At 36.0% G+C, this 18,663-nt stretch overlaps 1 protein-coding gene across 1 annotated transcript in view; it reads left to right on the top strand.

The window, feature by feature from the left end:
* Positions 1–15,237, top strand: part of LOC109675102 (solute carrier family 5 member 4-like) — a 69,729-nt gene extending 54,492 nt beyond the window's left edge. The window contains exons 13-15 of the mRNA XM_074060813.1: positions 1,964–2,179; positions 11,733–11,835; positions 14,365–15,237. Coding sequence (XP_073916914.1) covers positions 1,964–2,179; positions 11,733–11,835; positions 14,365–14,579 — 534 coding nt within the window. The 3' untranslated portion in view covers positions 14,580–15,237. The remainder of the gene's footprint in view (positions 1–1,963; positions 2,180–11,732; positions 11,836–14,364) is intronic.
* The last annotated feature ends 3,426 nt before the right edge of the window (positions 15,238–18,663 follow it).

The raw sequence follows: 18,663 nt of genomic DNA, 5'->3' as shown, positions 1-18,663 counted from the left end.
GAAGATCATAGTCCAAGTGGTAGAGTGTCTGTGTAGCAACCATGAGGCTGTAAATTCAAATCCCAAACCCTCAAAAAAGAGCATTCTTTCTACCTTATTTATAAAACTCAAAGCCCATTTCACGTTCAGTTGTGGTAAGCCACAGTTTCTGATCCTCACAAACAAGTATGTGAATACATAGTGCACACTAATAAGAAAGCCTTTATGTTTCTTAAAAATTATTATGTACACTCATGTTGAAGGAAATTCATTTGGAAGGCAGAGTTCCAGAGTCCAATCATGGCTATGCCAAATTATGACCTCACACAAAGCATGTGACTCTATAATATAAAAATGGTAACTCTTGCCTTACAAGATTTCTGGGAGGATTGAATTAGTTGAAATATGTAAAATGCTAGAAGAAAATCTCCCATACTAGTAATGGTTCAAATATGTTAATATTGCTAATATCAAATAAATGTTTGATTCTTGTGTACCATTTATGCCCACATCATTCTCTTAATTATCCCTAGGTATTAATCTTATTGCCATAATTTTTAGATGGAAAACAAGTACAGAGAGGTTAATATCAATGTGCTTATCACATCTTACTAAGTGAGGTACTGGGATTCAGACTTAGTCTTTCTCCATCCAAAGCTGCTATTTCTACTTTCCATGCAACACTATGTCCATAAAATGTAGCATCTGAGGCAGGAGAAGAGAGGCACATATTTCTAACCAGCAGCAAGTTCTCAGAGAAATAATGCGCTGTTTTCAAGAGCTTTATAGAACTCTCAGAACTACTTATTATTAGCCATGAAAATTGTGTAATGTATGTTATAGTTCTCTTTATCCAACAACATAAATCACAATTTCTAAAAGCTGAATAGAAAAAAATTCAACAAAAACTTCAGCTTTACTCAGAGTAAACAATAGTGTTCTGGAGTTGGAAAATCAATCCTTGAGATTGTTTGTAAAATAATTTAATGTAATCATTCTACAATATGTACATCATAATATAAACCCACTTTACCCTTAAATATATATAATTCTTACTGCCAAATAAAATACCCAAAAATTTGTAATGGGATTTCACATCCAGCTAATAAACATACAAATTTGCAACCTCCTCTACTTTGAAAAGCTTTAGCTCGGTAATTGGATGCAATTGGAGGTCATCATGTTAAGTGAAGTCAAGCTCAGAAACACAAAGGTTGCATGTTTTCTTCCATACACGGAAGACAGATCCAAACAATAAACATATACACAAAAACAAACATAATCACATACAAACTCCTCTGAAGAACAAGTTAGTAACAGTGGAACTACTGTATAGAACTTGGGGGAAGAGGGAAAGGAAAAGAGAATGACAGAACATCAGTAATACCATAGAACATAACATCTGTAAAGGTAGAGGATATATGTATGTGCATTGAAAAATGTTGACAAATGAAGGGTGGGAGGTAAAGAGGTAAGGGAGAGTAATGGAAGGGGTTGAACGGATCAAAGTAAAGTATACTCACAGTGGGTATACACTGAGACACCTTTTGAACATCAATTTAAATATTAATAATGAAAAACAGGACTGTAAAATAGGTGCAGTGGGTGGGGTAGTTGTGGGAGGGGAGAGGGGGAATGAAGGAAATTAAGGTAAGGGTGTATGGTTGATGGACTTCATATATTTGTATGAAATGGAACAAAGAGACCTCTTGCAATTGCTTTAAGTGGGGTGGGGAGGAGGTGAAGGGGGAGAGATGATGGGGACAACGTAACTAATGTACAATATAACCCTAATTGGAATTGTCATTATGACTCCCCCCTTGTATTATCAATATATCCTAACAAAAACTCATAATTTAAAAAAAAAGCTTTAGCCCATGGTTAGTCATTTGTCAGTTACAACAGGTAGGGTGGTATTTATGTCTTACCTGAATAATCCCATAATCTTTTCTAAACATTGATTTTGTTCATGTTTCTTTTGCAGGGAGTATTCTGGGGTCTAATGGTTGGTCTTGTGATAGGCCTGATTCGTCTGATCACAGAGTTTGCATATGGAACAGGAAGTTGCCTGGCTCCCAGTAGTTGTCCACAGATTATCTGTGGAGTGCACTATATGTACTTTGGCATCATTCTTTTTTGTGTGACAGCTGTGGTCATCCTGGGGATTTCCTTCCTAACAAAACCAATTCCTGATGTGCATGTGAGTGACATGTAATGTCTATAAGCTCATATTAAAATAAGAGTTATTTTCTTTATAAAGCTGCAACTAGTATATGAGTCTAAGATCAGTGAAATCATTCCATCACTAAAGCAACAAGCTTCCTAAGAGATTTCCGCCCAGACATCTACTCAACAATTTTGCACCCAGCATGTCAAAGTGCCTATGAGGAAAGTACAGGATTGGGAAATGGGCAAGAGTCTCAAAGAATTTCGTGATGCAGGTGTGAGATAAACCTACAGCCTTGTGATAGGGAAGTCGGGAAAAAAGTACTTAGTGGTGCCTGAGAGACAATGAAGCACTGCAGAATAGAGCTCGTATCTTGCCTTGGCCTGTTGGGGGAAAGTCAAGTTTCATATACAACATGGCACAGAGAATTTTAAAGTGTACATGGTAACAAGAACAAGGAAAGGAAAAATACAGAATGGCATTCATTTTACCTTTTAAATTGGCAAAAATATTTAATATGAAAAATGGGCAGTTTTGGTTTGAAAGTAAGAAAATGCACACAGTACAGAATTTTTGGGTTTGGTGTATAAATTTTGTGATTTGTTGGAGAGCAAATGGGCAGAATTTTCAAATTTTAAATTTTCAACTCTACAGATCAACAATTCCACTTGTAGTCTCTTATGTAGAAATATGTGTACATATAGAAAAATATTTGTATAAGTCATTTTCTCTGCAAAAGCTTTCTAATGAAAAAAAGACGAATCCAAATGTGAATGAGTACATGATAATGGAGCTCTGTTATTCTTTTTAAATGTTCATGATTTAATTAAGTGGTAAAAACACATCAAAGTATTATAATGACCTATAAAATCATATTTGGACTGGAACACATGAGCTCATGTTTGTCTGAGCATAGAAAAAATCCTGCAGCATTCTTCTCTGCAATTTTTTTAATTCATTTATTCACATGTGTGTACATTGTTTGGGCCACTTCTCCCCCTTACCTCCTGCACGCTCCCTCTCCCCACAACCCCCCTCACTTCCAAGCAGAACCTGTTCTGCCAATATCTCTAATTTTGTTGAAGAGAAAGTATAAGCAATAATAAGAAAGAGAAAGCGTTTTTGCTAGTTGAGATAAGGAGAGCTATACAGAGAGATTCCTAACATTGCTTCTATGTACAAATGTTACATCCCAAGTTGATTCATCTCTAACTGACCTTTTCTCTAATTCCTGAGCCCTTTCTCATATTGACCTCTGTCGCTTGAATATTTCTGTATTAGCTCCTCTGCAATGGGGTCATCAAATACTATCATGTTTTGGGTTTCTTACCTATCCCCATACCTCCTGTATGTGTTCTCCCCTCACCATGTGACCCAAGTCCAACCACATTGCTGTACTTGTCCTAGATGTAAAGTCTGCATATGAGGAAGAACATGTGATATTTGGTCTTCTGAGCCTGGCTAAGCTGGCTCAGGATGATGATCTCCAGTTCCATCCATTTACTTGTGAATGATAGCATTTCAATCTTCTTCATGGCTGAGTAAAATTCCATTGTGCATAAATACCATATTTTCTTAATCCATTCGCTGCAATAAACATGGGTGTGCAGGTGCCTCTGGAGTAACCTGTGTCAAATCCCTTTGGGTATATCCCCAGGAGTGGGATTGCTGGATCATATGGCAGATCTATGTTTAGATTTTTAGGAAGCCTCCAAATTTTGTTCCAGAATGCACCAGCTTGCATTCCCACCAGCAGTGTACAAGGGTTCCTTTTTCCACACATTCTCACCAACACCTTTTATTAGTGGTGTTTTTAATGATGGCTATTCTAACAGGGGTGAGGTAGAATCTTAGCTTGGTTTTGATTTACAGTTCCTTTATGGTTAGAGATGGTGAGCATTTTTTCATGTGCTTTTTTGCCCTTTGAATTTCTTCTTTTGAGAAAGAAAGTTCTGTTTAGTTCAGTTGCCCATTTCCTTATTGGTTCATTGATTTTGGGAGAGTTTAGTTTTTTGAGTTCCCTATATATTCTGGTTATCAGTCCTTTGTCTGATGTATAGCAGGCAAATATTTTCTCCCACTCTGTGGGTGGTCTCTTTAGGTTATAGACCATTTCTTTTGTTGTGCAGAAGCTTTTTAGTTTTATGAAGTCCCATTTATCCATACTTTCTCTTACTTGCTGAGTTACTGGGGTTCTATTGAGGAAGTCCTTGCCTATACTTATTACTTCCAAAGTGTTTCCTGCTCTTTCCTGTAGTAACTTCAGAGTTTCAGGTCTGATATTTAGGTTCTTGATCCATTTTGAGTTGGTACTAGCACAGGGTGATAAACATGGATCTAATTTCAGTTTTTTGCGATGGCTAACCACTTTTCCCAACAACATTTGTTGAAGAGGCTGTCTTTTCTCCATTGTATATTTTAGCGTGTTTGTCAAAAATAAGGTGGGCATAGTTGTGTGGGTTCATATCTGGGTCCTCTATTCTGTTCCACTGGTCTTCATGTCTGTTTTGTGCCAGTACCATGCTGTTTTTATTGCTATTGCTTTGTAATATAGTTTGAAGTTGGGTATTGTGATCCCTCCGGCATTGATCTTTTTGTCCAGTAATGCCTTGGCTGTTCGCGGTCTCTTGGGTTTCCAAATGAATTTCAGGGTAGATTTTTCAATCTCCATGATGAATGTCATTGTAGTTTTGATGAGAATTGCATTAAACATGTAGATTGCTTTCTGTAGTATAGCCATTTTTATTATACTGATTCTACCAATCCATGAGCATAGGAGATCTCTCCACCTTCTGTAGTCTTCCTAGGTCTCTTTCTTCAGGAGTTTGTAGTTCTGCTTGCAGAGGATATTCACATCCTTTGTTAACTTTACTCCTAGGTATTTTTTTAGGCTATTGTAAATGGCATTGTTTCCATATATTCTTTCTCAGTTTGTTCGTTACTGGTGAATCAAAAAGCTAATGATTTTTGTAAATTGATTTTGTATCCTGTCACCTTGCTGTAGCTGTTGATGGTGTCTAGGAGTTTTGGGGTAGAGCTGTTTGGGTCTTTAAGGTACAGGATTATATCATCTGCAAACAGGGATATTTTGACAGTTTCTTTACCGATTTATATGCCTTTTATTTCTTCTTCTTGCCTAATTGGTCTGGCTCGAAATTCCAGGACTATGTTGAATAGGAGTGGGGATAGTGGGCACCCTTGTCTTGTTCCTGATTTTAGGGGAAATTGTTTCAGTTTTTCACCATTAAGTATGATGTTGGGTGTAGGTTTGTCATATATAGCCTTTACAATGTTGAGGTACTTTCCTTCTATTTCTAGTTTTCTTAGAGTTTTTATCATGAAGTGGTGTTGGATCTTGTTGAAGGTTTTTTCTGCATCTATTGAGATGATCAAGTGGTTTTTGTCTTTGCTTCTATTAATGTGCTGTATTACATTTATAGATTTGTGTATGTTGAACCACCCCTGCATCCCAGGGATGAAGCCGACTAGGTCATATTGAATGATCTTTCTGATGTGTTGTTGGATTTGATTTGCCATTATCTTATTGAGGACTTTTTCATCAATGTTCATTAAGGAAATTGGCCTATAGTTCTCCTTTTTTGGAGGTGTCTTTGTCTGGTTTTGGGATGAGTGTCATACTGGCTTTATAAAATGAGCTAGGTAGTTTGCCTTCCTTTTCTATTTTGTGGAGCAGTTTAAAGAGGGTTGGTATTAGTTCTTCTTTAAAGGTCTGATAGAATTCAGCAGAGAATCCATCAGATCCTGGGGCTTTTTTTGGCAGTGGGGGAGACCCTTTATTGCTGCTTCAATTTCATTTTGTGTTATAGATCTATTCAGGTGATTAATGTCCTCTTGGTTCAATTTTGGATGGTCATAAGTATCTAGAAATCTGCCCATTTCTTCAAGATTTTCAAATTTATTAGAATATAGGTTTTCAAAGTAGTCTCTGATGGTTTCCTTGATTTCTGTGGTGTTTGTGGTTGTCTCCCCTTTTGCATTTCTGATTTTGTTGATTTGGGTTTTTTTCTCTCCTCATTTTAATCAGGTTTGCCAGGGGGCTGTCAATCTTGTTTATTTTTTCAAAGAACCAACTTTTTTTTCATTGATTCTTTGTATGGCTTTTTGTTTGCTTGTTTCTATTTCATTGATTTCAACTCTTATTTTTATTATTTCTCTCCTTCTGTGTTTTGAGATTTGCTTGTTCTTGTTTTTCTAGGAGTCTGAGATGGAGCATTAGGTCATTGATTCGAGATCATTCTGACCTTTTAATATATGCACCTAAGGCTATAAACTTTCCTCTCAGGACTGATTTTCTGTGTCCCATAGGTTCCGGTAGGTCATGTTTTCATCTTCATTACTTCCAGGAATCTTTCAAATTAATCTTTTATTTCATCAGTGACCCATTGATCATTGAGCAATGTGTTGTTCAGCTTCCAATTGTTTGCATGTTTTTACTGCTGTTTTTGTTGTTGATTTCTAGTTTTAATGCATTGTGGTCAGATAGAATGTATGAGATTATTTCTATTTTCTTATATTTGGTGAGGCTTGCTTTGTGCCCTAATATATGCACAATTTTGGAGAAGGTTCCATGAGCTGCTGAGAAGAATGTATATTGTGCAGAAGTTAGATGAAAGATTCTGTAGAAGACATCAGCTAGTCCTTTTGATCTTGGTGTGGTTTAGTTCTAGGATTTCTTTATTGATTTTTTGTTTGGATGACCTATCTGTTGGTGATAGAGTGGTATTAAGGTCTCCCACTACCACTGTGTTGGAGTTTATATATGTTTTTAGGTCCTTCAAGTATATGTTGATGAAATAGGGTAAGTTGACATTGGGTACATATAGGGTGATAATTGTTATTTCCTTTTGGTGTATTTTCCCTTTTATTAGTATGGAATTCCTTCTTTCTCACATTTTATCAATGTAAGTTTGAAGTCTACTTTGCCCAAGATAAGTATTGCTACTTCTGCCTGTTTTCAGGAGCCATTTGCTTGGTAAATTTTCTTTCAGCCTTTCACTCTCAGGCAGTGTTTGTTTCTGTCAATGAGGTGGGTCTCCTGTAGGCAGCAGATTGTTTGATCTTCCCTTTTAATCCAGTTTGCCAATCAGAGTCTTTTGATGGGGTAATTAAGTCCATTAATGTTAAACATCACTATTGATATTTATGTGGTGATTCCTGTCATCTAGTTGTCCTTGTTGCTTAAGGGTTTGATTTTTACAGCTGAATCAATGTTACTCTCTACTTTCTTGTCTTTTCTTCTCCTACGTTTTGGTACTGCCTGCCCTTTTATGGTTTTGTTTGCTTTAATTTTCTGTGTGCAGAATTCCTTGGAGAATCTTTTGTAGTGGTGGCTTGGTTGTCATATATTGTTTTAGTTTCTGCTTATCATAGAAGACTTTTATTGCTCCATCTATTTTGAATGAAAGTTTTGCTGGATACAGTCTCCTAATTTTGAAGTTATTTTCATTCAGTGCCCGGAATACCTCACTCCGTGCTCTTCTTGCTTTTAAGGTTTCCGTTGAAAAATCTGCTGTGATTTTGATGAGTTTATCTTTGTGTGTTGTTTGTTTTTTCTCTCTTACAGCCTTCAATATTCTTTCTCTAGTCTCTGAACTTGTTGTTTTAATGATAATATGGCAGGGGTAGTACTATTTTGATCAAGTCTGTTTGGTATCCTGGAGGCTTCCTGCACCTGAATGGGCATAGTTTTCTCTAGACTTAGGAAATTTTCTGTTATTATTTTGTTGAGTATATTACAAATTCCTTTTGCTTGCACCTCTTCTCCTTCTTCAATGCCCATGATTCTCAGGTCTGGTCTTTTGATGGAGTTGGTGAGTTCTTGCATATTCCTTTCACAGACCTTGAGTTGTCTGACTAATAGTTCTTCAGTTTTTCCTTTAATTACCATTTCTTCTTCAAGTTCTGAGATTCTGTCTTCTGCTTGTTCTGATATGCTGAAGTGGCCTTCCATTGTGTTTTGTATTTCTGTTTCATTTTTTTCTGAGGTTTTCCATATCATGGGTCACTTCCTCTTTAATATTATCAATTTCTGTCCTTAATTCATTTATTTCTCTATTTATGGTGCTCTCTTTTTCACTTTGGTATTTATTTAGGGCACCTATGAGTTCACTTATTTGTTTTTGTGTCTTCTCATATTCTTTATTTTTGTTGTCTTGGAATTTTGAGTGCCTCCTGTACATTTTTTGACCTTGTCTAGTAACATCTGCATGAAATTCTCAGTGATTTCTTGCAGGATTTCTTCTTTCAGGGTGTTCTTGTGGGCTTTATTGGGTTCCTTGGATAGTTTATCTTTGTTTTGTTGGGGTCTGGAACTGGGTATCCTTTTTCTTCGTTTCCCTCTGAATCCTGTACTAATTTATTTTGAAGGGCAGAAAAGTTTCCATCCCGTTTTCATCTTCCCATCACTCCACTTGGTGCTGTTTCTGTCCCTGGTCTGCGTGTAATTTAGTATTAGCTAACTAACAATAGTTTACTGCTGTAAACTATTAATTACCTTTAGGTAATAAAACCAAGAAAGAAGAAAAATAAAGAAAAGAAAGAAAAAAAAACAATAGAGAACCAAAGAAATCAATAGGAAGAGATGGTGTGCTAACCAACAGTGAGCAAGACAAGCACTTAGAGAGAAAGACAAAAAATAAAAAGGAAAAAAATTCTGAGTTTCAGGAACAATGACATTTCAGTCTTAGTAATTCTGGTGTTGCTCCTTCAGCATCCAGTCCTGTATTGGTATTTAAGCAGTAGCTCTGTTGTAGTCTCTCAAGATGGTTGGGTCAAGAGACAGCTTTGTAAACCGCTATCTGCCCTATTTCAGGCAGCAGCTCATCTGCTGCCTACTGTCAGTCGTCTACCTTTGCAGGCTTTGTTTACTGAATGTTCACATGGAGAGAAGCTCCTTGCCCTACCCCCTTCTCTGGTGCACTCAAAGTACCCTATCCTCTCTGCTGCATGTTCTTTTCAGTTCCTTGTTTATTATTCAGTTTTTTGACTTATTTTTTTGCAGGACAGGGAGTCAGTCTGTCTTGGGGCTGTGCTGGTTTATCCCAGGGGTGGCTGTGGGAGTACCACAGGTCATTTATTTGCTTACCTATTGATCTGCATCTCCCAAGCAGGTTTGGAGCTGGCATCTGGCAGCATAGGAGCCCTTCTGATTTCTCAGTGTAACATGGCATGGAGAAGCTTTGTACAGCCTGGGGGTTCAGGGTGTCAGTGTTTTGCTTATTCTTGGTGGTTTTTTTCTGCCAAGTGTGGCTCCAGCATCTCAGCAAGATTTTTTATTTATGGAGATCACACTGTCTACTTCATCCCTCTAGTCACCATCTTGAATCTCTTCCTCTTATCTTCAATTTTTGACAGTAATATCTCTAGATTGTTACACCATTTGGGAGCCCAGAAAATATTCAAAATGTAAATACTATTGTATATTAATATAATTTGACTTTATTACTAAGATGTATAGTTTTTATATATTTTGCTATTATCCACACTATCTTTGAAGCAATACCTATTTGCATATTTCATTGAGGTACAACCAGTACATTCTGTGGAGGTAGAGAACCTAAAGTTGAAAGTGACTGAAATCACTTTACCAAACACATGTCATCAGACTTTATCATTGAACACTTACATTCAATATTGGAAGTTGAACTGAAGAACACTAAAATATGTAACATAGTTTCCAAAGAAAATATGCATATGTTTTACACTCATATGACAACAGAAATAAGATTAAATTACTGTTAATTTTTAAAAAGAAGTTGTCTCAAGGGCCACTGAGACCATTTAATTTATTTATATTTCAATATGCTTATTAACTTTCAAATCAGACTGTAATATCAACCATTACTTCATAGACAGTAATAATAACTACTGTGGACCTCAACTTGCAGAGTAGCAATGAGATACCCCAGGATGACAGATGGGGGCAAGAATAATGAAACTAAGGCACATTAAGACAAGAATTCAAGGAATCCAGTGAAAATAGTTTGGGCAAAGGAAGTTGATTTAATATGAGAAATGCTACAAATAAGAACTTATGAAGCTTTGATGAGAAATCTTACCGACAAGGTAAAAGCATATAGTTTGTATATCAAAGTTAGAAAGCCAATTACAAATTCTAGTACATTGGTACAAGAAGACGGGATAAATTAATTAATGCATGGCTTTGAAAATATGATGGATTGTAAATTTATAAGCCTATTGATATTTAGAATAATTCCCTTATAAGGACTCAATGTTAGCATTTATCCATTCTGTCTGATCACCTGATTTGGATATGTGGCAAAAAACAGTATCATATATGCTAAATTTTTCAATCAACATACAGCCTAAGAATGGAAATCTTACTTCTATTACATAAAACAATTAAATTCTATCAAACTTAGTTTAAAATAATAGTATAATTTGTGCTGGATGCCAGTAGCTCATGCCTATAATTGTAGCCACTCAAGAGACAGAGATCAGAAGGATTTTGTGGTTCCAGGCCAGCCCAGTAAAAACATTTGCAAGATCCATTTCAAGAGGAAAAATTAGACATGATGGTGCACACCTGTCATCCCAGCTATGTCAGCAAGTATACATAAACAGATCATACTCCAGGCTGACACAGGCAAAAATAAGTACCCTGTCTCAAAACTAACCAAAGTAAAAATGACTGGAGGCATTGCTCAAGTAGTATAGCACCTGCCTAACACACACAAAGCCCAGAGTTCAAACCCCACTACTGCCAAAAAGATAGCTAAATAAATAAATGAATGAATAAATAAATAATTTTTTTAAAATAACAGTGCATTTTATGGAAGTTTGCCAGTGCTTTAATTGTGATTGGAACACAAGAATAGATGCTATTTAAATATGATGGATCCAGAGCTAGAATTTAACAAAACATTTTAAGTTATGAAACTCAACACTAGACCAAATGAAAATAATCATAATTTAGCTATTAACAGTTAGATGATAAGAAAATGAGAGAATCTAGGGTATTGTACAGGTAAGACAAATCTTTGACTTTTCTGGAATCACAAATCCAGAAGTAGGAGTTCCAAGAGTATAACTTAAAGTTTTTAATGACTAGTAAAAGGATGAAAAACAGAAGTAACTCAAAATGGTTGCATATTTTGGTTGGAGACTTTCTTATGACCTGTACTCTCCAGTGCATGTACACTAAGCATACACTAAATATCTCATGATTCCTCTTCCAGGTGAGATTCACATTTTTAATGTCTGTCTATAAAATAATTGTTGATATTTAGCAGTCTGCTTTGAAAGTTAAAACCACAACGTTTGTTGAAATATAGACTAATTAAATAGCCTAATAGTACCTTAGACCATTTCTTTTCTAAAAAAAATTAACAAATTATTGTTATTTCTATTTCAATATAAAAGTTTAATATTTACATATTTTCTTTGGAAACTATGATATATTTTGTTGTGTTCTTCCACTCAACTCCGGATATTCAGCGTGAATACTTAGAGATGATATTTATCCATACACTAAACAAAGATCCCATTGGATCATTGCAACCACTTGCCCATCACTAATGAACTTATGTGTCTAATCTCTGGTTAGCTTTATCGTCTGTGCTGGGCTCTTCGAAACAGTACAGAAGAACGAATCGACTTAGATGAAGAAGACAAAGGGCAAGAAGAAGTTGGTGATGATGCTGAAGATGGTAATGTCTGGCTTAGTTTAGTTACTTTGTTAGTACATATTAATTGTGCGGGAGGGTTTTATTATGATATTTACATATGTGCTTACAATGTATCTTACTTAGATTTAACCCCTCCCTCCATCATTTTTCCTTCATCCCTCCTAAGAACACTTACAACAGTTTTCATTTTTGTATTTTCATACATGTATACGAAGGCATGGCTTGGTTTAATGGTGATGTTTTTATGCCACTAAAAACATCTTCTGAAAAAGCTGTTATACGTGTGTCAAGCTGAAACATTAAAATTTTATACTTTCAACAACCAAGACAATGGTTTACTACACATTAAATCCACTTATTCATCTGCCTGTCCATCTGTTCACCAGTCCATAAAACTGTGTGCCACCTGCTGAAATGGCAAATGGCAATCAGTTACAAACTCTTGTGCTCCTAGTCATGTACTGAGCTCCACAAATCAATCTTGATTGATTATGCTGAAGCATCTAATCCCACCTCCTCTACAATCTTATTTCTCACTATTCTCTCCCATACATCACATTCCAGGTAAGCAGGTTTCTCCATTTTTCTCCACAAAACAAAAATCTCCCTAGAATATTTGTACTTCCTGTCCAAGATAAAGAAAGATATCCACTCTTAAAACCTAGGTATGTTCAATCATACTTCCTCATAAAAATATCCCTAGGATCCATCTCTATAGCTTTTATTACCTAACACTTTTAGAACCTGTGACAAGCTTTAGCATCTCTAAATACATTGTTTTGAACTTTGGTTAGTTCCTCCAAATTTAGGCAAAGGTCAAGAGTCAATGTCTTCTACTTCTTGGGTTGTTCATATCAGAGCTGCTGGATAAGACTAGCCTATGATTTTCTTTTATTGTACTTTGTTTTGGTGTTAAAATCAGGGATTTATTCTCAAAGAATAAATCAGCAAGTATCACTAGTACATATTTTCATTTTATGGAAATATTTCAACAATATTGAAATATTTCTGCTGCAATTTTAGTGTTTTGCCAGTAATATTCAGGCATATTATGAATGTGTATGTGAGAGACAGAGAGAGAGAAAGATAGACAGATGGACAGACTGACAGAGAGACAGAGAGGGAACATGGGGGTCATAGAGAGACAGAGATCAAGAGAGACAATGAGAGAGAAACTTCTTAAATACTGATCAAACTTATATAATGGCAATAGAGGTATTAAGAGTGCCCACAGATGAATGAACCACTTGTAAAAAGTTCTATATTTCTAGAATTCTGTTCATTCAGTGCACATTTTAAATATTTTGGCATAAAATTATTCTGTTATCTTTTCTTTTCTTCTACCTCTATACTTATGTCTCCATTATATCTCTAATGTGCTTTTTATCTGATTTCATTTTCTTCACACACTATTTTTTGTTTTGTTTTCTTTTGGTCAGCACTGGGGTTTGAACTCAGGGCCTCACATTTGCTAGGCAGGCACTCTACTGCTTGAGCCGCTCTACCAGCCCTCTTGATTTCTCCTTTTTCTGACTGAAGACTAGACTATTGTGATCTTATCAGAGAACTAACTTTTAGCTTTCTTTCTCTCTGTCATTATCCTTCTTTTTGATCTCAGTACTTTTGTTCTCATTTGTATATCCTTCTATTTATGTTGTTTATCCTATTGGACAAAGTTTCTAATTTAGGTTGGGTATTATTTTGTAAATTTTCAGTCTCTTAAGTTCAGCTTCTTTTAAAAGCAAAGGTCTTATGCTTTTCCTTTAAAGGAAAGCCTGTGTTTATTTCACATATTTATTTCCTATAATTTTATTATCATTCATTGCTAAATATCATCTTACTGTGATTACAATTTTTCATAGGCATTTGACTGTAGAAGTATGCTTTAAATTTTCCAATGGTGCAACAAATAGCTTTTTACATACTGCTATTTATCTGTGTATCAATATACCATTGAGATATTTCAAGAAGTTTCCTGGGTTGAAGAGTTAGTGCCTATGCACTTTTGTTGTATTCTCAAATTTTCTTCCATAGGAGCTAAATCATGCTTTCCTATCAATAATGTGTGACAGTTCCTATTTCCACACAGATCATTATCAACATAAAGTGAAAGCCTCAAATTTTCCCATTGATAGAAGACAACTGGTATTTCACTGCAATTTTAATTTAAACTTCTCCTTTCTGAGTGATCTTAAGAAATACCTGTCTTTTTCTTTTAACTCCTTCTTCATCTCTTTAGTATATTTATGAGGGGTTGTTGATGGTTTTCTTTTCTCTACCCTTAGAAACCTATTATTTACTAAGGATATTAAATGCTTCATAAAATAATATGTCAATGTTTCCTCCAGTTTTCCACAAGCTTGTACTTTGTTGATTGTGTTTTAACCATGCAAAACTCTTTTTTATATAACCAAATTTGATCTTATTTTTCATCTGTTCTTCTGACACTTCTCAGTAATTGTTCTTATCCCTCATAGTCAACAGCACAAAATTGAAAAGGAGTTATATTTCTCATGTTTTCTGAAGATTTGTTCATCCTTTTTGTTTCAGATCAGCTGGAAGAATCCCGTGGATGTTTCAGGAAGGCTTACGACATATTCTGTGGTTTGCAAAAGACAGGACCTAAGCTGACCAAAGAAGAGGAAGAAGCTCTGAAGAAGAAACTCACAGATACATCTGAGAAGCCTTTATGGAGGACTGTAATGAACATCAATGCCATCGTCCTTCTGGCTGTGGCAGTATTTGCCTATGCCTACTTTGCCTGAACTCTATCTGAGCCACTACAGTATTGGTTAGGAAAAGGAGAACTTTATCGACTTTCATTTTATAGTTTATTGTGTTGCAAAAGGGGGATGACCAAAAATACATCTCATTGGATAAAATTTATTATTTATCATTCTTTTGTGTTAATTCCTCAAAATTATTTTCCATCTCTATTGAGATATAAATGAAAAATAAAAATTGTACATATTTAAGTTATAAAACATAGTTGATATATGTACACATTTTGAAATAATTACCATGATCAAGTTAATTAATCCATTTACCATCACTTATGATTATCTTTTCTGTGTTTGTGATGACAACACTTAAGAGCTACTCACTTAGCAAACTTCAAATACACAAGAAGTATGTTTAAGTGTAGTCATCATTATGTACATTCAACATGTATCTGGAAGTTTATGCCCTTTGATTGACATCTCTCTGTCTCAAGAGTTGGCTTCTCATGTAGACTTGGACTCTCAGTAGGCTTTAAATATTGTAACCAATTAATTAGTATCATATGTCTGCATAAATAAGAGTGGCATCTTGCTCAATGCACGTGATTCAGAGCAATTTGATTGTGAGAGCTTCCTTAATGCATCTGCATTTATAACTATGTGCAATGCATTTGTGTTTCTGTCTTTTGTATGCTCCAATGGAGAAGGGGAACATAAATATCACAATAGTAGATGAACTTAAAAGTCTCGATCTTGTCATTAATGGAAATCTGTACCAAACCCTCTTTTACAAGTAAACAAACTCAATCCTAGAGAAGCTATATGTAGAAGGTAGGCCCAATAAAAATATACACTAAGGGGAGGTCACTAACAGGAAAGGGAGGGTAAAAGAAGGAAGTTAAGAAATCGAATATGTACTTTCTATACAAGAATTAATATAGAATTTATAAACCTGTTGAAATCACCATGAAAGGGGAACTAAGGTAAAAAGGAGAAAAATAGAGGAGAAGAACCAACTTGGGTTAGAGTACACATATACACGAAAATGTCACAAGAAAACTCCCTGTATACCTATCTTAACCAAATAAAAATGTCATTTGTTTTACAAAATCAGAGAACAGGAGGGCAGAACAGGTCCTGACTGGGGGATTGGTACCAGTAAGGAGAGGACATGGGGAAAGGGTATAGGAGGGTGAATATGGTCAAACACTGTGTACACGTGTATGTGAATAGAAAAATGATACCTTTTGAAAGTATTCCAGGAATAGGGGGAGGGGAATAAAGGAGAATGGTGGAGGGGGTGAATCACATATGACATATTTGATACATTGTCAGAACTTCTGCCAAGGCCACAACATACCCCTAGCACAACAATGAAAAATTAAACAGTTGAAGAATTTAATCAAAATTATTAGCACATTGATCATGAGGCTATTTTTCTTTAAGTGGACCACTGACTTACTATATAGAAATAATGAATATTGACTCCTGCTCACAGTTAATGCCAAAGATAATTTGATTTGAATCACAGAGCTAGATACAAAACCTAAATCCACAAAGATTCTGGAAAAAAAATATTTAAAAGAAGCTTTATATGTTTAGAGTAGACAATTCCTTCACAGAGAGGACACAAAAACTAATCATAAGAGGAAACATCAGTAAATTACATTACTTCAAAACTGAGAACTGCCAGTAAAAGTCTCCTTGATAGAAATGACTTTCAAGTCACAAAATGGCAGAAAATAGTTGGCAGCATACTCATTTGACAAAACTTGAATCCCAAAAATATAAAGAACTTCCGCAACCTCACAGTAAAAAGACCAACAAACCAATGTTGAAAATGGGCAAAAAGAGACACCGCTCAAAAAATATAAGACAGTCAAATACTACATGAAAAATGACAACCATCTCTATCATTCAGTAGAATTCAAATGTCGCTCCACACCCTGTTAAATAACTATGTTAAGTACTACAGCAAAAATAACCATTTCAAGAATGAGCACCAACTAGAACACAAACTGCTGCATAAAGAGTAAGGTGGCACAGCAACTTTGGAAAACTCCTTGACAGCTCTTTGTATTGTTAACTGTAACCTACAGCATGGCCTTCAAATGCTGCTCTGCACTCCTGAGTACCTTGAGACTTCAGATAATGAGAGGTTACCTTTCAAGGACCCATCTCTAGAAGAGATCTTCCCAGGTTCAGCACATGGAGTCTGAATATGAGTTCAGGCATTTGCCACAGATCCTTACTCACAATTAATGCAGAATGAGTGGGAATGAATTCTATCACTCAGCTTCCTCCTGAGGAGAGAAAGAACGATACATCCAATGTAACACCGCAACATTCCAAATGCACCTTAAGAGACTGATTTATTTCACCAGTCTTAGGACACTGAAAGCACCAGGCAGGCTAGTCTCCTGTGGGTCACAATGAACAAAGGAAGCACTTTGCAGAAGAACAAGGACCTGAGAAATACCTGTGACCACTGGCCAGGCCGACTGCTAAGGTCCATCTCCCGTATGAGTACCATAGAAAAGAAGGGTATGGGTGATTATCTTATCCAATCAACACAAAGACTCAAGGAAAAATGAAAAAATAGGAAAATGTGTTGTAAATAAAATATCTCCACAAGCTGAATGGATGAAATAGAGATATATGATTTATACTAAGAAAACATGAATGGAACATGAAAGACCTCTGAGGCACAATCAAAAGACCAAACATGCAAAGTATGGGTAAACAAAAAGGAAAAGAAATACAAACAAAAGTCATAGATGACTTACTCAATAAAATAATAGCAGAAAACTTCCCCAATCTCAGGAGATACTCACCCAAGTTCAGGTGTGTCTTAGAACACCAAAAAGGCAATATCAGAAAAGAAACACCCTCAAACATAGTATAGCTAAAATACTAAATATACACAACAAAGAAAGAATATTGAAAACTACACCAGAGAAGTGACAAGTCACAAATAAAAGCACCCATCAGAATAACAGTGGATTTCTCCATACAAACTAAAAGCAAGGAGAGCATGGAATGGTATATTCCAAACCCTGAAAGAAAACAACTGTCAACCTAGATTACTGAGTCCAGAAAAACTAACCTTCCATGAAGAGCAAAAATTTTCCATGACAAAAACTGAAGTAATTTCTGACCACCAAACCAGCATGGCCAAATATACTTAAAGGAATTCTACACAGAGAACAGGAAGTTAAACACAACCTGGAAAACAAAGGGGGGACCCCACTAGACAAGTCAATTAGCAAATGAGGAATAAGAAAAAAATAAGCATCACAAAAAACAAAGTGATAGGAAATACTGCATACATTTCAATATTAACACTGAATTCAATCATCTTGATTCTCCAACAGAAAGACAGAATAACAAGTTGGATTAAAAAGCTACACTTGAACGTTTGCTTCCTGCAAGAAAAGCATCTCACTGACAAAGAAAAAATATTGTCTTAGAGTGAGAGGGTTGATAAACATTTTTAAACAAATGGACTCTAAAAGCAGGCAGGAGTCACTATACTCATATCTTATAAAGTAGACTTCAAATCAAAATTAGAAGAGAAAAGAAGAAAGGAAGGTCACTTCATATTAATAAAAGGAACAATCTTTCAAGATTAAATAACAATTACTGATTGCTGGCTCCAAGATGGCGACTAGAGGGAGGAAGCAGATAGTACGAGCTAAAATCTGCTGAGATGCTGGAGACACATCTGGCAGGCAAAACTCCAGCACCCCCAAACCCTCAGCCTGCACATAGCTTCCCCATGCCATGATATACAGAGAAACCCGGAGGGCTCCCACACCACCAGATGTCATGTCCTAACCTTCTTTGGAGACACAGACCAACAGGTGAGCAAATAAGCAGCATGCAGTATTCCCACAGCCACCCCTGGGATAAACCAGCATAGCCCCCTGGACAGTCTGACCCCCATCCTGGGAAAAAAACTGAATAAAAAACAAGGAACTGAAAAAGACACATACCAAAAAGGGCAGGGAGACTTGAGCACTCTGGAGAAAGGGGGCGGGGCAGGCACCTGCATGAATTTTAAATTAATAAGTCTGCCAGAGAAGGTGGGATTGGCAGCTTCTCCCAGCGAGCTTTGGGTGGACCAGGC

This window comes from Castor canadensis, chromosome 18 (genome assembly GCF_047511655.1).
Source record: "Castor canadensis chromosome 18, mCasCan1.hap1v2, whole genome shotgun sequence".
Taxonomy (NCBI): domain Eukaryota; kingdom Metazoa; phylum Chordata; class Mammalia; order Rodentia; family Castoridae; genus Castor; species Castor canadensis.
The sequence above is the reverse complement of the archived record's forward strand: the minus strand, read 5'-3'. Positions and strand labels throughout refer to the sequence as shown.